The sequence below is a fragment of the Salvelinus fontinalis genome, chromosome 4 (genome assembly GCF_029448725.1).
Source record: "Salvelinus fontinalis isolate EN_2023a chromosome 4, ASM2944872v1, whole genome shotgun sequence".
Classification (NCBI taxonomy): domain Eukaryota; kingdom Metazoa; phylum Chordata; class Actinopteri; order Salmoniformes; family Salmonidae; genus Salvelinus; species Salvelinus fontinalis.
In genome coordinates, this window is record NC_074668.1 from 37,562,655 (window position 1) to 37,582,758 (window position 20,104).

General features: G+C 43.5%; 1 protein-coding gene across 4 annotated transcripts in view; it reads left to right on the forward strand.

Annotated features, from left to right (window-relative positions):
* The window catches only part of LOC129853698 (phosphatidylinositol 4-phosphate 5-kinase type-1 beta-like), an 86,694-nt gene that overhangs the window by 23,389 nt on the left and 43,201 nt on the right, over positions 1-20,104 (forward strand). For 2 of the 4 annotated variants that reach the window (XM_055920032.1, XM_055920031.1), the window contains exons 2-4: positions 12,275-12,371; positions 13,358-13,426; positions 14,492-14,622. In XM_055920032.1, the coding sequence (XP_055776007.1) occupies positions 13,358-13,426; positions 14,492-14,622 (200 nt within the window). In that variant the 5' untranslated portion in view covers positions 12,275-12,371. Of the gene's footprint in view, positions 1-12,274; positions 12,372-12,417; positions 12,442-13,321; positions 13,427-14,491; positions 14,623-20,104 lie in introns of those variants that run through there. The other 2 variants (XM_055920033.1, XM_055920034.1) reach the window with 2 other exon arrangements.

Sequence of the window (20,104 nt, forward strand, 5' to 3'; positions counted from 1 at the left end):
AAAGTTATCCTGGGGCCATAGGGCGAATCACAACTGGCCCTGCGTCGTGCGGGTTAGGTGTTGGTTTGCCCGGGGGGGCTTTACTTGGCTCATCGCACTCTAGCGACTCCTTGTGGCGGGCCGGGGGCCTGCAGGCTGACAACGGTCGTCAGTTGAACAGTGTTTCCTCCAACACATTGGTGCAGCTGGCTTCCGGGTTAAGCGGGCGGGTGTTAAGAAGCGCAGTTTGGCGGGTCATGTTTCAGATTACTAATGACTCGACCTTCGCCTCCCGAGGGGGTAAAATGCAAAGATAAAGATAAAACTATACAAAATATATTCACGTCACCATATAATTTATTAAAACACTGATTTGCAATGGTCTACAGTAGCCTCAACAGTACTCTGTAGGGTAGCACCATGGTTCAGCCGGAGGACAGCTAGTTTCTGTCCTCTGGGTACATTGACTTCAATACAAAACCAAGGAGGATCATGGTTCTCACCCCCTTCAATAGACTTACACAGTAATTATGACAGCTTACACACTAATTATGACAACTTACGGAGGATGTCCTCCAACCTATCAGAGCTCTTGCAGCATGAACTAACATGTTGTCCACCGAATCAAAGGATCACAGAATGAATCTATTACTGATAGTAGAAGCTACAGCTAGCTAGCACTGCAGTGCAGTGCATAAAACGTGGTGAGTAGTTGACTCAAAGACAGAGAAAGACAATACATGAACAGTTTTGAACAAATTAATTTCTTCAAAAATTAAGCAGAAGCAAGAGCGAGAGAGCTATATTTCGTTGTAACTGCTAAACTGCTTTCTGAATGTACACTGTACTAGGTTTGTCCCCGACTGCGCTGTGTTAAAAAAAATGACAGTGGGTGACTGAGACTAGCACCCGTTGTCTCTCTCTCCTCCCTGCTGCAGCGACCACCACAGAACATCAACAGTGTTTTTATCGCGCTGTCCCTGAAGATGTAACATAATTACAGCCAAGTTATGTTACCGAAATTCCTCATTTGTTTAGGAAAAAAATTCCCTACTCAACCCTTGCTCTCTTTACGTGACACATTTATGCATTGCATGCACGTGACCAATAGGGCCTGATCAATAGCATATCCTAATCACATCAAAAATGTGGTTAAAACAAACTCCGAACACTGTAACACGTGGCAGCAAAATGGATGCAGAGGTCGTAACAAATCAATTCAAAACGGGGAAATGTTCACTGGTTTCTCAGGAGGTAAAGGGGAAGTCTGTGTGGAATACATTTACTGGAGATCAATAAAAAGGTAAGGAGCAAATGCTGTGTGCATATTATGTGTATTATTATATAATTTTCATGACCGTTTGGAACAATCTAAACAACAATAAATAAATGGTAAGCGTACCAGAGTCTGTTGTAATATTGTTTTGTAAAGCCATTATTACAGCAAAGACTAAAAGCAGTTGAAAACATTTGTGAATGCAATTTCAGAAATGGAACGGTTTATTTATTGTTTGTGCTAATTATTTAAGTGTCGCTTTGTTATTTCAAAAATAAAATGCTTGATTGCTTTTCAAATCATGAATGACTCGTATGCTGTGTGATGACATGAACAAATTAATTATAGATATAGTACAGTAGCCTAAATAAGTATTGAAATATAGGCCTAAGTAAGTTACTGTATTAAGACTAAACAGGATGTGCTCTTAGGCCTACAGCTCGATGGTGGTTATACAAGGCTGCTATACTAAGTCTACTAATGACATTTATTATTATAATGATGATCATAACAATAAGGAGATCAAGAAAAAGAACGGTTACTTTTATTATAGATTTTATTTTTCGGGTAATTTGGAACAATGTAAACAACCCAAAATGAATTAGAAATAATACCAGAGGCACTGTTCTAACGAAAATAAAGTGTAAAGACTTTATTACGGCATGGATAAACAATTTCACAAATGTACTAACCTGTTGTGTGAGTCTTGGTGCTCACGGAATCAGTAGGCTATTAAAGAAACACTCAAACAGGCCTCAAAAGCAAGATCTGTCTTATTGCTGTAGATATATATGGATGATTTACAGTTGAAGTCAGAAGTTTACATACACCTTAGCCAAATACATTTAAACTCAGTTTTTCCACAATTCCTGACATTTAATCCTAGTAAAAATTCCCTGTCTTAGGTCAGTTAGGATCACCACTTTATTTTAAGAATGTGAAATGTAAGAATAATAGTAGAGAGAATGATTTACTTAAGCTTTTATTTCTTTCATCACATTCCCAGTGGGTCAGAAGTTTACATACACTTAATTAGTATTTGGTAGCATTGCCTTTAAATAGTTTAACTTGGGTCAAACGTTTTGGGTAGCCTTCCACAAGCTTCACAATATAAGTTGGCCCATTCCTCCTGACGGAGCTGGTGTAACTGAGTCAGGTTTGTAGGCCTCCTTGCTTGCACACGCTTTTTCAGTTCTGCCCACAAATTGTCTATAGGATTGAGGTCAGGGCTTTGTGATGGCCACTCCAATACCTTGACTTTGTTGTCCTTAAGCCATTTTGCCACAACTTTGGAAGTATGCTTGGGGTCATTATCCATTTGGAAGACCCATTTGGGACCAAGCTTTAACTTCCTGACTGATGTCTTGAGATTTTGCTTAAATATATCCATGTGATTTGCCCTCCTCGTGATGCCATCTGTTTTGTGAAGTGCACCAGTCACTCCTGCAGCAATGCACCCCCACAACATGATGCTGCCACTCCCGTGCTTCACGGTTGGGATGGTGTTCTTTGGCTTGCAAGCCTCCCCCCTTTTTCCTCCAAGCATAACGATGGTCATTATGGCCAAACAGTTATATTTTTGTTTCATCAGACCACAGGATATTTCTCCAAAAAGTACGATCTTTGTCCCCATGTGCAGCTGCAAACCGCAGTCTGGCTTTTTTTATGGCTGTTTTGGAGCAGTGGCTTCTTCCTTGCTGAGCGGCCTTTCAGGTTATGTCGATATAGGACTCGTTTTACTGTGGATATAGATATTTAGGTACTTTTGCACCTGTTTCCTCCAGCATCTTCACAAGGTCCTTTGCTGTTGTTCTGGGCTTGATTTGCAATTTTCGCACCAAAGTACGTTCATCTGTAGGAGACCGAATGCATCTCCTCCCTGAGCGGTAGGATGGCTGCGTGGTCCCATGGTGTTTAAAATCCCAAACTATCCCTTTAAGCACTGCTAGTTGGACTAAGTTTCCAGGTGCAGTGGACTGTTCTGAACAGTTAGCCTGCAGCTTTGTTCCTCTCTGAGGAGTGGTATGAGGGCATGCCAGAGGATCCACAGACAGGCACTAACTTACTTAAGCAGAATGTGGAACAGTTACAGAACTGGCTGAAAATTGTTCAATGCTGTACTTACGTAGAGGTTTTTGGGACACTTACGCAGTATAGGTAGTGCGTAGATGGACGCAGTAGATTTTTGTGTGCGGGTCTTTATTTCTCATTCTCTATCTATCTTTCTCTCTCTTTCAAGCTGTATTGACTGGATGAGCTTTGTTGTGTGGTCTATGTGGTAATAGGTTGAAGTTAGGACAGGACTGCAGTGGTGCTGCTTTGTGTTTGGCAAAGCATCACGGGCTGTGATGAGTTGCGATGGTATTTAACTAGGACAGAAGTCTCTCTCTGTCTCTCTCTCTGTCTCTCCATGCCACTTCTCCTATGCAGTGTCATTCTATCTCCCTCAGCTCAGCTAGGTTTCTCTGGTTCATTAAAACTGTTTCTGTTTCTCAGCATCTGTTTCGTAACGGAACACTTCTGTGACAATTTTACTGAGGGGGCTCGGCCAATTTCATAAGGCCTCGTCTGACAGTCTACCCAATTAGGAGAGTGACGCGCGAACCTCCAGCGACGAACAAAGAGAGTTTACACGGTCAGGCAGGCATGTCTGCTGGGAACGGGAGGGAGCCCACAACCACCACGGTTAGCCTCGACCTAATCAGTCTAGGATTGTCTTCTTACTTAGTCAATAGTCCTTAAATCTTCTGCTAAATCTTCTGCTGTAGTTAACAGAGGTATCGGAGTGTTTTTTTAGGTATCTTCCAGAGAGAGAGTGTTGTCTAAAGGGATGTCTTATAAAGCCAGTATAAATCTACTGGAGGTAATTTAATATATCCTTTAATTGTACCAGGGTGGTTCCAGCAATATTTGAATCTCTTGAATTTCTAGTAGATGTGTCCTAGCCAAGGCAGCAATTGCTACAATTAAGTATCTTAATACCGTAGATCCCTGGGGCTAAGCTCCCTCTTCATGTAGCCCACTCACTGTGTCTGTGCCAGAAATCATCTGGGCTTGTTTAACATCCCTCAGTCGGGGTTGAAAGTCAAGGCAGCCTGGCAGTCTTCAGGTCTCTGCATTGCTGACACACTATTGATTAGCCATCGCGTCCTCTATCGTCTGCAGTAATCCAATAGTGTCAGGGGACTGAGGATAAACACAGCCAGCTTTGCTCTGTAGTATCCCTCCATGGAGGTAATGTGGAGATATGAGATGCACTGTTTCAAGGTTTACAGTGGTAGTTTAAATGAAAAGAAGGGTCTCTGGGCTGAGCCTGGTAGCAGATCTGTCATGTCCGTTGTCCTGTCAAACATGTACCTATGTGTTGTTTTGCATCATAACTTTATGATTGGAGATTACTGCTTGTCTTCCAGGCTCTGCTGTTCAACAACAGGTTCTACCGTTATTATGCAAACATTTGGACCATTTTAGACTAATGAGCTTTGAAGCAAAAGCCAAGAGCACATCAGTGAGAGCAGCTCAGCTTTCAGATTTAATCCCAGTGGATGACGTGTGAGTGGATCTCTCTGCTTCCTTCTGTCAGTATTAATAGTATTAGTTTCTGTGTTAGGAGGGTCAGGTATCACAGTAACATGGGATTATGTTGGGATTATTATTATCACCAATATTCTTTCCTGTCTCACAGTAAACCCCTAGGGATGTGTGTGCGTGAGAACAGAGGGATATAGTGGAGGAGAGAAAGGGAATAGAGTGAAGCTGATGGGGGGAAAATGAACTCCTGGAGTTATGGAGACCGTGAGAGCACAGCCACACCTCACTGTATCAAACTTCCAGTGCGTGCGACCTGGCAGCCATAACCAAACATATCTCCGTCAGTTCAGTGTGCCACTGTGTGTGAAGCTATACAGTTGTGTAAAGCTTGCCAAGAAAAGGTTTTGCCGAAATGTCCTCACGATTTCTGCAGACAAATGTGTGCGCACTTACATTTGAGTATTGTCCCATGTATCTGAGGTGTGAAGTGTTGTGTATGAAATGGAGTTTGAGTCGGAGTGAAAGGGTGCCTCCCGGGTGGCGCAGTGGTCTAGGGCACTGCATCGCAGTGCTAGTTGCGCCACCAGAGTCTCTGGGTTCGCGCCCAGGCTCTGTCGCAACCGGGAGGTCCGTGGGGCGACGCACAATTGGCATAGCGTCGTCCGGGTTAGGGAGGGTTTGGCCGGTAGGGATATCCTTGTCTAAGTATGTAAAATGTAATAAAAAATGTATGCACTCTACTGTAAGTCGCTCTGGATAAGAGCGTCTGCTAAATGACTAAAATGTAAAATGTTGTTACAGAGGATCTACCCTGCTGTACAGACTGAGTGCTTCAGTCTCATCCCACACCACTACTCACAGAGCAGAACCTATTTAGATCTCATTGATGATTGTAGCTAGTCTCCTAAACTGTGCTTTATTGGCTCCCTCTCCCTGCCTTTTATCTCTTCTCTATCTATCCGTCTCTCACGAAACGTGCGCGTACACGTACACGTACACACACATTACGCAGCAGTGCTGTTCCATTTGATTCTGATTGATTGTTGTTGGCCCTTGGGTCCTTGTAAACAAGGGAGTCTTTACAGTAAAGTACTGAGCCTGTACTTCATTATTGATCCAGCTCCTTTTACCCATTTGATTCTAATCCATACCACAGCAGTCCATCCTCCCAAGCAGAAAAATAAATATTTAAATATACTGAAATCATACTTGAATATATATATATATATATATATATATACTGCTCAAAAAAATAAAGGGAACACTTAAACAACACAATGTAACTCCAAGTCAATCTCACTTCTGTAATATCAAACTGTCCACTTAGGAAGCAACACTGATTGACAATACATTTCACATGCTGTTGTGCAAATGGAATAGACAAAAGGTGGAAATTATAGGCAATTTGCAAGACACCCCCCAAAACAAGAGTGATTCTGCAGGTGGTGACCACAGACCACTTCTCAGTTCCTATGCTTCCTGGCTGATGTTTTGGTCACTTTTGAATGCTGGCGGTGCTCTCACTCTAGTGGTAGCATGAGACGGAGTCTACAACCCACACAAGTGGCTCAGGTAGTGCAGTTCATCCAGGATGGCACATCAATGCGAACAATGGCAAAAAGGTTTGCTGTGTCTGTCAGCGTAGTGTCCAGAGCATGCAGGCGCTACCAGGAGACAGGCCACTACATCAGGAGACGTGGAGGAGGCCGTAGGAGGGCAACAACCCAGCAGCAGGACCGCTACCTCCGCCTTTGTGCAAGGAGGTGCACTACCAGAGCCCTGCAAAATGACCTCCAGCAGGCCACAAATGTGCATGTGTCAGCATATGGTCTCACAAGGGGTCTGAGGATCTCATCTCGGTACCAAATGGCAATCAGGCTACCTCTGGCGAGCACATGGAGGGCTGTGCGGCCCCACAAAGAAATGCCACCCCACACCATGACTGACCCATCGCCAAACCGGTCATGCTCGAGGATGTTGCAGGCAGCAGAACGTTCTCCACGGCGTCTCCAGACTCTGTCACGTCTGTCACATGTGCTCATGTGCTCAGTGTGAACCTGCTTTCATCTGTGAAGAGCACAGGGCGCCAGTGGCGAATTTGCCAATCTTGGTGTTCTCTGGCAAATGCCAAACGTCCTGCACGGTGTTGGGCTGTAAGCACAACCCCCACCTGTGGACGTCGGGCCCTCATACCACCCTCATGGAGTCTGTTTCTGACCGTTTGAGCAGACACATGCACATTTGTGGCCTGCTGGAGGTCATTTTGCAGGGCTCTGGCAGTGCACCTCCTTGCACAAAGGCGGAGGTAGCAGTCCTGCTGCTGGGTTGTTGCCCTCCTACGGCCTCCTCCACGTCTCCTGATGTACTGGCCTGTCTCCTGGTAGCGCCTGCATGCTCTGGACACTACGCTGACAGACACAGCAAACCTTTTTGCCACAGCTCGCATTGATGTGCCATCCTGGATGAACTGCACTACCTGAGCCACTTGTGTGGGTTGTAGACTCCGTCTCATGCTACCACTAGAGTGAGAGCACCGCCAGCATTCAAAAGTGACCAAAACATCAGCCAGGAAGCATAGGAACTGAGAAGTGGTCTGTGGTCACCACCTGCAGAATCACTCCTGTTTTGGGGGGTGTCTTGCTAATTGCCTATAATTTCCACTTTTTGTCTATTCCATTTGCACAACAGCATGTGAAATGTATTGTCAATCAGTGTTGCTTCCTAAGTGGACAGTTTGATTTCACAGAAGTGTGATTGACTTGGAGTTACATTGTGTTGTTTAAGTGTTCCCTTTATTTTTTTGAGCAGTGTGTATATATATATATATACTGTAAGTACTGTATGTCCTTAATTTTAAATATCCTAAAGTATATTTATTATCTAATTTGGAACCATTTTAATGCATTTTAATGTAAACTTTATTCGTGTTTTATTAACATTTAAGTTTATTAAATACATTTCAAATTATCTAAATTGGGACACTTTTTTGGGACATAAGATATGCTATAAAAGTACATCTCGTATTTGAAGTATACAGTATAATATGAATTAGTATTTTATTTAAGTATACTTTAGTATACTTGTAAAATATCTAAATAAAATAAAAGTTGTCTGCTTGGGCTATTCCACCTGCTACGTTATCTACTGTAGCTCAGGAATAGTGTCAGTGCCTCGCCTCAGGAAGTACACATTTATTTTGTCCTCAGCATTTCCCCCAACATTATGGCAACGTTCTTACAAAGTTCCTATAACCACATCGCAGTGTCCTTGAGAGAGAAAGATTGTTCGCTGCTCTGAGATCAAACATCACACAATTTACATCAAATCAGAGCCATGTACTCAATATCTGGCTGTGCGTTAATGGTGTTAGTGAGTTTCAACAGCTGCTGTAGCACCAGACGATGAGATGAAAGTGGGCCATCCATCCACATTTCTTTGTTTAGCTGGGAACAACAGCTCTGCAGCTGTGGGCCTCTCGTGGATTGTTTTGGAAAAGGTCTGATGGAGGGAGCGCTGGCTGGGCACGCCACGGGTCAGATAGCCTCAGAGAGGGGGTGGGCGGGATTGAGGGACAGAAGGGAGGATGGGGGAATAGAGGGTGTGATCTAGGGATAGGGGGATAGAGGGAGAGAGAAAGTGGGATAGAGAGAAAGGGAGGGATAGAGAGAGAGAGATTGGGGGTGGTAGAGAGAGTGGGAGTCAGGGAGAGTAGGAGTGAGGCACCAGCACAGCAGTGCCAACAGTCCAGGTCCCCTACACAATGACACACGAAGCCAGACTGACTGACCGACTGGCTAATTAACATTCCTCCTGTTCAACAGACAGACAGACCCAGCACCAGAAAACATTTAGTTGTTGTTATAATTATTACAAAGGTGTAGGGTGCCCCGAAGGGACTCTTCTTATCAACCTTATGCAAGAATTTCCTCTGTGTTGTCTTAGGAATTCAGTCTTCTCTGTGTTGAACTCTCCAACCCCCACTGTCTCACCTCTGACAAGCAGAGGTTACATCCTGGAAGTCTGACATCTGATTGGAGGTTAACTTTACAGTAATACTATTGGTGAACAACTCGGCTTTTGAATCAAAACAACTCAGATGCTTATAAAAAGGGTCTTTAGATGAATTGTTCTTCCTTATTTGTTCCTCTCTCTTTCTCCCCCTCTCCCATGCTCCATGGGCCAGGGCACAAGCCATGGTTTCATTGTCTCTCTTTCTCTCTCCCTCTCTGATCATGCTTAGAATAATGCCTCGTAATGCTTGTTAATGCTTTGTAACTTAAGCTTTATGCCTTGTATAAAGTTATTGTTCATTTGACAAAGTAATTAAGTACACTTGCATTTAGAATTCCTTCTCAGACGTTTCTTCATTACCTATGACTGTAACTCAACCATAGTCTCTTGCATATTGCTAATTATTTTTATGAAGTCAGATAAACATTTTAATAGGCTAATTGGTCAGTCTTATTACGAGTCGCATGTGATGTGTGTATGTATAAAATAGGTTACTGTATAGACACATATCAAATATTACTGCCCACTTCAGGGTTCCACAGTATTTGTGTTCTCTTGACTAGCATCCTGGTGAAATGTAGCCTGGCTGACGCGGCCCACATGACTACACAGCGAGAGATGGTGTCAGCCAGATTAGGTGAAATGACCTTGAGGCTGTGAATTGTGCTCTTTATATACATGTTATGCAATAGCATGACCTCCATGATATATTCATGATAATTGCATTCCCATTTTGCATTTGAATAAACATGTTATGACTCAGTGTTGCCCATGAAGGCCAACAGCCAATGTTCGCACGCACGCACACTTACAGAGAACACACACATACAGATAGTCTCTCCTGAGGCCAATGTTTATATACACACACACACATACAGACAGTCTCTCCTAACCTGCCCTACAGCACAGACATCAGCTCCAAGTCAAATAGTATTTACTCTGTGTTGCTGCTGTGTTGCTAGCAACGGCAGAGCTGGTGCACAGATAAGGCTTCAGTTTGAGGATAAAGACAGTGTCTGTCTGCTACATACTCCTCTTAATGTCAGCCTGCTTTGTGTTTTGTTTGTGTACAGACACACAGAATAACATTTTCAATTAATAATAAAACTTAAATCGACAATCCTCCAAAAGGACGATTTCACGCCAGCCGGAGCTGACAATATTTTTGATATCTCAGATTGTTCTGGAAATTCTCACATAGAAACTTCATTGGGAGGAAGGATGTTTGACATGCTTTTTACATTTGTATCACAAACCATTTTTGAGAATCATAATGAAAGTGGAAATTTCAGGCCCTTTTTAGACCTGTACATGCCTCCTGTAAGACCCTATGATCTGTGAACACGACATGACACCTTGGTGTTGTTATACTCATAATGGGCTCTAACATATGGAGTATGTCTAGATTCTGAAAGACACATTTTCACAGTAATTTATTCAACAATAAAACTATTAATATGAATATCTCAAAACTACTGTTTTTGATTTAGCTTATTTTTAGACATATTGTCTGGAACCATATAATCTTCAAACTCATCACTTTTCCAGAGTGGGCTCTCTGGTACTTTTAATGATATGACCCATTTTATTCATAGAAATTTACATTATAGGTCATTAAATCTCCACCCGGCACAGTCAGAAGAGGCCTGGCTACCCCTCAGAGCCTGGTTCCTCTCTAGGTTTCTGCCTTTCCAGGGAGTTTTTCCTAGCCACTGTGTGTCTGCATTGCTTGCTGTTTGGGGTTTTAGGTTGGGTTTCTGTATAGCACTTTGTGACATTGGTTAATCATAAATCCATTTTTACATCAGCCAATCACAGCCCTCCTTTAGGATTGCTCATTCCAATTACCATTCAATGTGTTGATGGTGCTCATAAAACATATCCTACCTTCAGAATTAGCAGGGAGCCCAGTCTGGGAATGTGATATACTTGTAGAGTATATTGTTCTAAACAATACGTCTTAAAGTGAACACAATCAAAAAGGGTCGTTTTGAGATATTAATGATTATTTTTAATATTGAATAAATTCATGTTATAAATCAGCAAAAAAAAGTCATTCTGCTACCAATCTTAGCATCTGCACTGTTCTTCAAGTAGATGTGTTTTTGTAAGATGCTCAGTGAAAATTGTTAAAAGTAGTCCTTGTGAAGAGTTGTATGGTTTGTTTTACTTTGCAATCATTCGTTTTTGTTTGGTATACATTTTAAAGTGAAAAATCTGAGTCTCAGCATTTCTCTGTTACTGTGGAATTGCCCTGTCTTGAGACTGATAGACTTCCTGACATGATATCTACTTGGGAGGGAGAAAGACCAGCTGTATGCGACAGGTGACATCATAGTTGTACATTTGACATTTTGGTTCCTCACTCGTGTGTAGACGCACAAGAACAACACACACACACAGAGGATGCTAATTGGATGAAGGCTCACCAAAGTGAGTCCTGATTGGACACATGTCTGATGAAGTAAGATATGTTTGGACACAGCTAATAAGGAGGAGTGCTTATAGGTTGCAGGGGGACACACAGGCAAAGCTTATGTAAGTAATAATGGCGGGTGGACTGACTGGGCTGCGCTCTGAGTAGCAGGTACATTGATATGCTGGAGGTGAGGCCACTGCAGGTTTAGCTGGAGGTTAACAGACAGAAATAGACACAAAGAAAACACTGAAATATATCCAATATCTCGCTGTGTAAATGTCCCCACCATCTCTCTCTCTCTCTCTCGCTCTCTTTATTTAACAACTGCACTTAGACTCATTTCACACTCACAGGCATTCTAGTTAGACACACACACACAAGCTGATGGTGTGGCTGAATGGTGAATAGCTTGGTTGTGTGTGTGTGTGAGAGCCTTGGCTGAGGCTCCATTAGTCCTCATACAGTAGTACACACTGAGGGTCTGGAGTCTCTCTGCTTGACGTGGAGTCATTTATCCAGCGCAGTTACTGCAGCACACATGGCTGCTCACACACCCATCTACCTCCCCCCCCCCCCCCCCCCCCCCCCCCCCCCCCACAGCAGAGCTCCTCACAGGGAGTTTTTGTATGGCTGTGTGTGGAGGGTGAATTTTGGAGTGACTGACAGCAGGAACACCATTGCAAACTCACTAATGAATGCACAAAAATACCCAATTGTCTTACCTTCTCAGAGAATAGATAATTTGCTGCGGGATGGTTAATCACTTCGGGTTTTGAAATGGATGAAATTGCCTTTGATAACTGTCGGAAATTAACAAGAAATATTAAATTAATATTTTGAGGGGCCACCCGCTAAAATTGCTCCAATAATGAAAACACTTTAACTGTGTTAGATACGCTAATGAAAAGAAATTTGCCTGCAGACATTTTCCAAGTTTCTATTCTGACATCAAAGAGGTACGGCCTAACATTGAAGCAGAGGGCATTCTCCTACTGTTCATTCACTCTGTCATCATATCATGAAATGGAGTCTTTTCTCTGTGTCCTCTTCTCTTCCAGAGGCTGCCTGGAGATTGAAACCTCCCCATGACTGCCTGATGACCAAGAGATGTGGTCGTGATCTCTGTTCCACTGGCAGAGCTTTTCACTAAGCAAGGTGACTGATTACACCTTCACTTTTCACTAAGCAAGGTGACTGATTGCACCTTCACTTTTCACTAAGCAAGGTGACTGATTACGCCTTCACTTTTCACTAAGCGAGGTGACTGATTACACTTTCACTAAGCGAGGTGACTGATTACACCTTCACTAAGCGAGGTGACTGATTACACCTTCACTAAGCGAGGTGACTGATTACACTTTCACTAAGCGAGGTGACTGATTACACTTTCACTAAGCGAGGTGACTGATTACACTTTCACTAAGCGAGGTGACTGATTACACTTTCACTAAGCGAGGTGACTGATTACACTTTCACTAAGCGAGGTGACTGATTACACTTTCACTAAGCGAGGTGACTGATTACACTTTCACTAAGCGAGGTGACTGATTACACTTTCACTAAGCGAGGTGACTGATTACACTTTCACTAAGCGAGGTGACTGATTACACTTTCACTAAGCGAGGTGACTGATTACACTTTCACTAAGCGAGGTGACTGATTACACTTTCACTTTTCACTTAGCAGGGTATGCTCATTATACCTGCTTTACGCGGACACTCCTGTCTACAGGGTCTTATTGATAAGCATCACTGCCAGGTACTGTAGATATACTGTGTTAGTTTACATCGTCACATTAAGACCTATAGTCTAGTGTATGTAGACAATGTGGTTGTGTATCTGTGTCAGATGATGCAGTGAAAAATGCGTAGCTCACCAATCTGCACAGGTCTATTAGTCAAACTCAAACTGTAGGCCTATGTGGTCGTGTACTCTAGCCCGAGAAAGACGGTAGTGGAAAAACTTCCCTCTTTGTGAGCTTTGTGTTGACATTATGAAATAACCCAAAATTAATCTAGTCAGTCAATGTGAATTGACTTTATTCCTGTACCACTGGCTTAAAGTAGCACCTGAAGAAACTTTGTTTGTTTCTGAACTTTGACCAGTGAGTTCCTGATTCTTCTGCTCTGTCCTAACGTCAGATGTCAACGACCACAGAAAATGGAGTGGGAGGGTCTCGAAACACGAGCGGAGAGAAAACATACAAGAAGGTAAAGTTTCATCCCTCCATATACTGCTCTCTCTGGCTGGACTCTACTGGCCTTTTATGACAACCATGAAGGGCGGTTTCTCAGTGCTTGTTGAAGTGAATGACCATATCACTACGAAGCTTGTTGATGTGACCCAAGAAGCCTTTTAAAGTGACCCTTTGTCATATGAGCTCCTATCAATGCCCTGTTTCTACACAGTTAGTACATGATGGGAAGCTATCCTCACAGTCCATTCTCTGCTTTACTACATTTTCATTTGGATTAGACGTCACCGGTGGTGATGGGATTTTTGTGCCACACACAATATAACAGGGCCTAATGCAGTCGATTTGAAACATCTAGGTAATGAATTTGACATTTTCAGAACTATTGAAGCCATCGAAGACGATGTCATAGGCATCAGCTGGCTTTCAATTTCATGATGTTAATGTGCTTGTTTCAGACAATCGGACATTGTTTTCTGACTGCACTGTATGTTCCTGAACGTGCATCTTCCACTGACCTTTACAAGACATCTTCCACTGACCTTTACAAGACATCTTCCACTGACCTTTACAAGACATCTTCCACTGACCTTTACAAGACATCTTCCACTGACCTTTACAAGACATCTTCCACTGACCTTTACAAGACATCTTCCACTGACCTTTACAAGACATCTTCCACTGGCCTTTACAAGACATCTTCCACTGGCCTTTACAAGACATCTTACACTGGCCTTTACAAGACATCTTACACTGGCCTTTACAAGACATGCCTCTCTTCTGGGAATTTGCTACCTTGCTCTTTGGAGTTTACGCCTAGGTCACCTACCTTTTTTAAAAAAGGTATCTGTGACCAATAGATGTATATCTGTATTCCCAGTCATGTGAAATCCATTGATTAGGGCCTAATAAATTGATTTCAATTCACTGATTTCCTAATATGAACTGTAACTCAGTACAATTCTTGAAATTGTTGCATGTTGTGTTTTATATTTTTGTTTGAAGGAGTTGTTGCTTGATTGAGTTGTTGATTCGTTAATGTATGTGTTGATTGGTGTGTTTGGTTGTCCCTGACCCTCAGACCACATCGTCAGCCCTGAAGGGGGCCATCCAGTTGGGCATCGGCTACACAGTGGGCAACCTGACCTCCAAACCTGACAGAGATGTTCTCATGCAGGACTTCTATGTGGTGGAGAGCGTCTTCCTGCCAAGGTGAGGAGCAGGGACATTACTGATGCCATAGTATATAAACTCAGCAAAAAAAGAAACGTGCTCTCACTGTCAATTGCGTTTATTTTCAGCAAACTTAACGTTTGCGTAAATATCTGTATGAACATAACAAGATTCAACAACTGCGACATAAACTGAACAAGTTCCACAGACATGTGACTAACAGAAATGGAATAATGGGTACCTGAACAAAGCGGGGCTCAAAATGAAAAGTAACAGTCAGTATCTGGTGTGGCCACCAGCTGCATTAAGCACAGCAGTGCATCTCCTCCTCATTGAATGCACCAGATTTGCCGGTTCTTGCTGTGAGATGTTACCCCACTATTCCACCAAGGCACCTGCATTTTCCCGGACATTTCTGGGGGGAATGGCCCTAGCCCTCACCCTTCAATCCAACAGGTCCCAGACGTGCTCAATGGGATTGAGATCCGGGCTCTTCGCTGGCCATGGCAGAACACTGCCATTCCTGTCTTGCAGGAAATCACGCACAGAACGAGCAGTATGGCTGGTGGCATTGTCATGCTGGAGTGTCATGTCAGGATGAGCCTGCAGGAAGGTATCACATGAGGGAGGAGGATGTCTTCCCTGTAATGCACAGCGTTGAGATTGCCTGCAATGACAACAAGCTCAGTCCGATGATGCTGTGACACACCGCCCCAGACCATGATGGACCCACCACCTCCAAATCGATCCCGCTCCAGAGTACAGGCCTCGGTGTAACGCTCATTCCTTTGACGATAAACGCAAATCCAACCATCAGGCCTGGTAAGACAACCATGACTCGTCAGTGAAGAGCTCTTTTTGCCAGTCCTGTCTGGTCCAGCGACGGTGGTGTTGCCAGTGATGTCTGGTGAGGACCTGCCTTACAACAGGCCTACAAGTCCTCAGTCCAGCCTCTCTCAGCATATTGCGGACAGTCTGAGCACTGATGGAGGGATTGTGCGTTCCTGGTGCAACTCGGGCAGGTGTTGTTGCCATCCTGCACCTGTCCCGCAGGTGTGATGTTCGGATGTACCGATCCTGTGCAGGTGTTGTTACACGTAATCTGTCACTGCGAGGACGATCAGCTGTCCGTCCTGTTTCCCTGTAGCGCTGTCTTAGGCATCTCACAGTACGGACATTGCAATTTATTGCCCTGACCACATCTGCAGTCCTCATGCGTCCTTGCAGCCTGCCTTAGGCACAGTCACGCAGATGAGCAGGGACCCTGGGCATCTTTCTTTTGTTGTTTTTCAGAGTCAGTAGAAAAGCCTCTTTAGTGTCCTAAGGTTTCATAACTGTGACCTTAATTGCCTACCGTCTGTAAGCTGTTAGTGTCATAATGACCGTTCCACAGGTGCATGTTCGTTAATTGTTTATGGTTCATTGAACAAGCATGAGAAACACTGTTTAAACCGTTTACAATGAAAATTTGTGAAGTTATTTGGATTTTTACAAATTATCTTTGAAAGACAGGGTCCTCAAAAGGGATTTTTTTGCTGAGTTTAGTACAGTATAAAATATTATACAACGGGTAGGTCTAATCCTGAATGCTGATTGGTTAAAACTGCATTCCAGCGAGTGTCTATTCAACAAGTTACCACCGGCTAAATCTAAGACGTTAAAATGCCTATTTACTCTGTTGCATCTGACTGCGCAATCCACGGTTTCATCAGCACAGCAAGGCAATTTATGAACTTGATCTCCACTATAAAAAGCATCTGGATATTGTCTCACATTTCTTTCAGACTAACATTTAGTTTTCAACAGTAGAGATTTGTATAAACCTTGCTGTCTCTCTGACATTTGCAACATTGTTTCAATGTTCATATTCGATCTCCAGCTGTCGCATAGTAATGAACGTGTTGGGATGAGACGGGCAGCTTTTCTCAGCCAGTTGAAATCATGAATCAGCATCATTTTTATGGATAAATACAGTCGTGGCCAAAAGTTTTAGAATGACACATATTAATTTTCACAAAGTCTACTGCCTCAGTTTGTATGATGGAAATGTGCATATACTCCAGAATGTTATGAAGAGTGATCAGATGAATTGAAATTCATTGCAAAGTCCCTCTTTGCCATGCAAATGAACTGAATCCCCCAAAAACATTTCCACTGCATTTCAGCCCTGCCACAAAAGGACCAGCTGACATTGTCAGTGATTCTCTCGTTAACACAGGTGTGAGTGTTGACGAGGACAAGCCTGGAGATCACTCTGTCATGCTGATTGAGTTCGAATAACAGACTGGAAGCTTCAAAAGGAGGGTGGTGCTTGGAATCATTGTTCTTCCTCTGTCAATCATGGTTACTTGCAAGGAAACACGTGCCGTCATCATTGCTTTGCACAAAAAGGGCTTCACAGGCAAGGATATTGCTGCCAGTAAGATTGCACCTAAAGCAACCATTTATTGGATCAAAAACTTCAAGGAGAGCGGTTCAATTGTTGTGAAGAAGGCTTCAGGGCGCCCAAGAAAGTCCAGCAAGCGCCAGGACCGTCTCCTAAAGTTGATTCAGCTGCGGGACCGGGGCACCACCAGTACAGAGCTTGCTCTGGAATGGCAGCAGGCAGGTGTGAGTGCATCTGCACGCACAGTGAGGTGAAGACTTTTGGAGGATGGCCCGGTGTCAAGAAGGGCAGCAAAGAAGCCACTTCTCTCCAGGAAAAACATCAGGAACAGACTGATATTCTGCAAAAGGTACAGGGATTGGGCTGCTGAGGACTGGGGTAAAGTCATTTTCTCGGATGAATTCCCTTTCCGATTGTTTGGGGCATCCGGAAAAAAGCTTGTCCGGAGAAGCCAAGGTGAGCGCTACCATCAGTCCTGTGTCATGACAACAGTAAAGCATCCTGAGACCATTCATGTGTGGGGTTGCTTCTCAGCCAAGGGAGTGGGCTCACTCACAATTTTGCCCAAGAAAACAGCCATGAATAAAGAATGGTACCAACACATCCTCCAAGAGCAACTTCTCCCAACCATCCAGGAACAGTTTGATGAACAATGCATTTTCCAGCTTGATGGAGCACCTTGCTCCATCAAGGCAAAAGTGATAACTAACAAAACATCGATATTTTGGGTCCAGACCTTAATCCCATTGAGAACTTGTGGTCAATCCTCAAGAGGCGGGTGGACAAACAAAACCCCACACAATCTGACAAGCTCCAAGCATTGATTATGCAAGAATGGGCTGCCATCAGTCAGGGTGTGGCCCAGAAGTTAATTGGCAGCATGCCAAGGCGGATTGCAGAGGTCTTGAAAAAGAAGGGTGAACACTGCAAATGTTGACTCTAAGCAATCAACTTCATGTAATTGTCAATAAAAGCCGTTGACACTTATGAAATGCTTGTAATTATAGTTCAGTATTCCATAGTAACATGTGACAAAAATATCTAAAGACACTGAAGCAGCAAACTTTGTGACACAAATATTCATTTTCATTCTTAAAACTTTTGGCCACGACTGTACAAATAAATATGAATAGAAAACGGCTAAAATTAAACGAAGTACAGCTTAGAAAAGCCATGCTCGAACATGAAACGCAAACATTAAATTACATTTGTAAACGTTCGTCTATGTTATGACTATGAATGAACATTTACACATTAAATTACTTTACGTCAGGGCCTCCCGGGTGGCGCAGTGGTGTAAGGCACTGCATCGCCACCAGAGATTCTGGGTTCATGCCCAGGCTCTGCCGCGACCGGGAGGCTCATGGGGCGAAGCACAATTTGGCCCAGCGTCGTCCGGGGTTAGGGAGGGTTTGGCCGGCAGGGATATCCTTGTCTCATCGCGCACTAGCGACTCCTGTGGCGGGCCGGGCGCAGTGCACGCTGACCAAGTCGCTAGGTGTTTCCTCCGACACATTGGTGTGGCTGGCTTCCGGGTTTGATGTGCGTTGTATCAAGAAGCAGTGTGGCTTGGTTGGGTTGTGTTTCGGAGGACGCATGGCTCTCAACCTTCGCCTCTCCCGAGTCCGTACGGGAGTTGCAATGATGAGACAAGACAGTAACTACTACTAATTGGATACCACGAAATTGGGGTAAAAAGGGGTGAAATAACTTTACGTCTCCCTTTACTCGGTTACAGATCTTTTTTACACTTACATATTTAAAAAAATAAATGTTTTTCTCCCCAATTTCGTGATTTATGATCTTGTCTCATCGCTGCAACTCCCCTACAGGCCCAGGAGAGGTGAAGGTTGAGTAGCAATACGTCCTCCGGAACATAACCAGCCAAGCCATGCTTCTTAACACCTGCCTGCTTAATCCGGAAACCAGCTGCACCAATGTAACTAGTTTCAGGAAACTAGGCGTATGTCGCGCATCACTACTTCACAAGAAAGCCATTTCAACATAAAATGTATTTTTTTTAATCAAAATGCTTTTTTGGGGGCAGAAATGCCATTTGGAACATTCTGAACTTTCATGTGCCCTATAACAAACTGGTATGCCATCTGTAAATACAAATAAAATTGCTAAATTACGAGCCTAGTTGGTTTAGCCACAGAAAAAGCCAGCAACCTTCCCGCTAGCCAGGATTGGCTGAGATAATGAGTGGGCTGGACATGCCGAGAGATGAGTTCGTATTGGTCTGCTATGTAGCACGCTTCTGTCTATTTGAGCTGGTCAGTATGTGTAGGTAATCCTGACTAACGCGGCTTTAAAAAATATATATTGCATAGTAGAATTGCATAAGTGTTGCTCTCCACTTTCTGGAGGACCGAGTTTTGAAATCTTGGCGCTGTCCTCAGATAATCGCATGTTATGCTTTTGCCGTAAAGCCTTTTTGAAATCTGACAAAGTGGCTGGATTAACAAGATGTTAAGCTTTTAAATGATGTGGGACACTTGTATGAATGAATGTTAATTATTATGATTTTGAATTTGGCGCGCTCCGATTTCACCGGATGTTGTCGAATTTGATCCTGGTAACGGGATTTCCGTACTAAGAGGTTTTAACAAGACTCCACTATGCAAGTATCCATTTCAATAGAATGTTCATGATGTCACTGCGAGCTGTTGAGACGTAGCTGGTAAATTCGCTCTGGCTATCTAATCCGATTTCAGTGCACTCTCGTCTGAGTGTGCCAGAGCTTAGAATAACTGACCAATTTACCAATATGGCCGGTGTTAGTAGAAGTTTGCAAAAAAAAGCGTAAATAAATTGCTGCCTCTAGCAGCACAGTTACAGTCACCAATGCTCTGGATAACACAGCCTAACCAGCTCTGCTCGGGCTTGTAAAGTGGTCAGTGAGCTGTTCTCTCATTTGTGTCAGGAAGTAGTTAGCAATCTAGCCAACGTTAGCCAGTTAGCTTGGGTGCTTGACTGCTGCTGTTAGGACAGAACGCTCAGATCAACCCTTAAAAAGATGGGTGGGGCTAAAGGTTAAGAGGCGGTGAACGATGCTGAATGGGTGTAGACACAGAGGAGCTCTCCAGTACATGTACCAAAATATTCAAAGGCCATTTTCTCAAAAGTGATGTT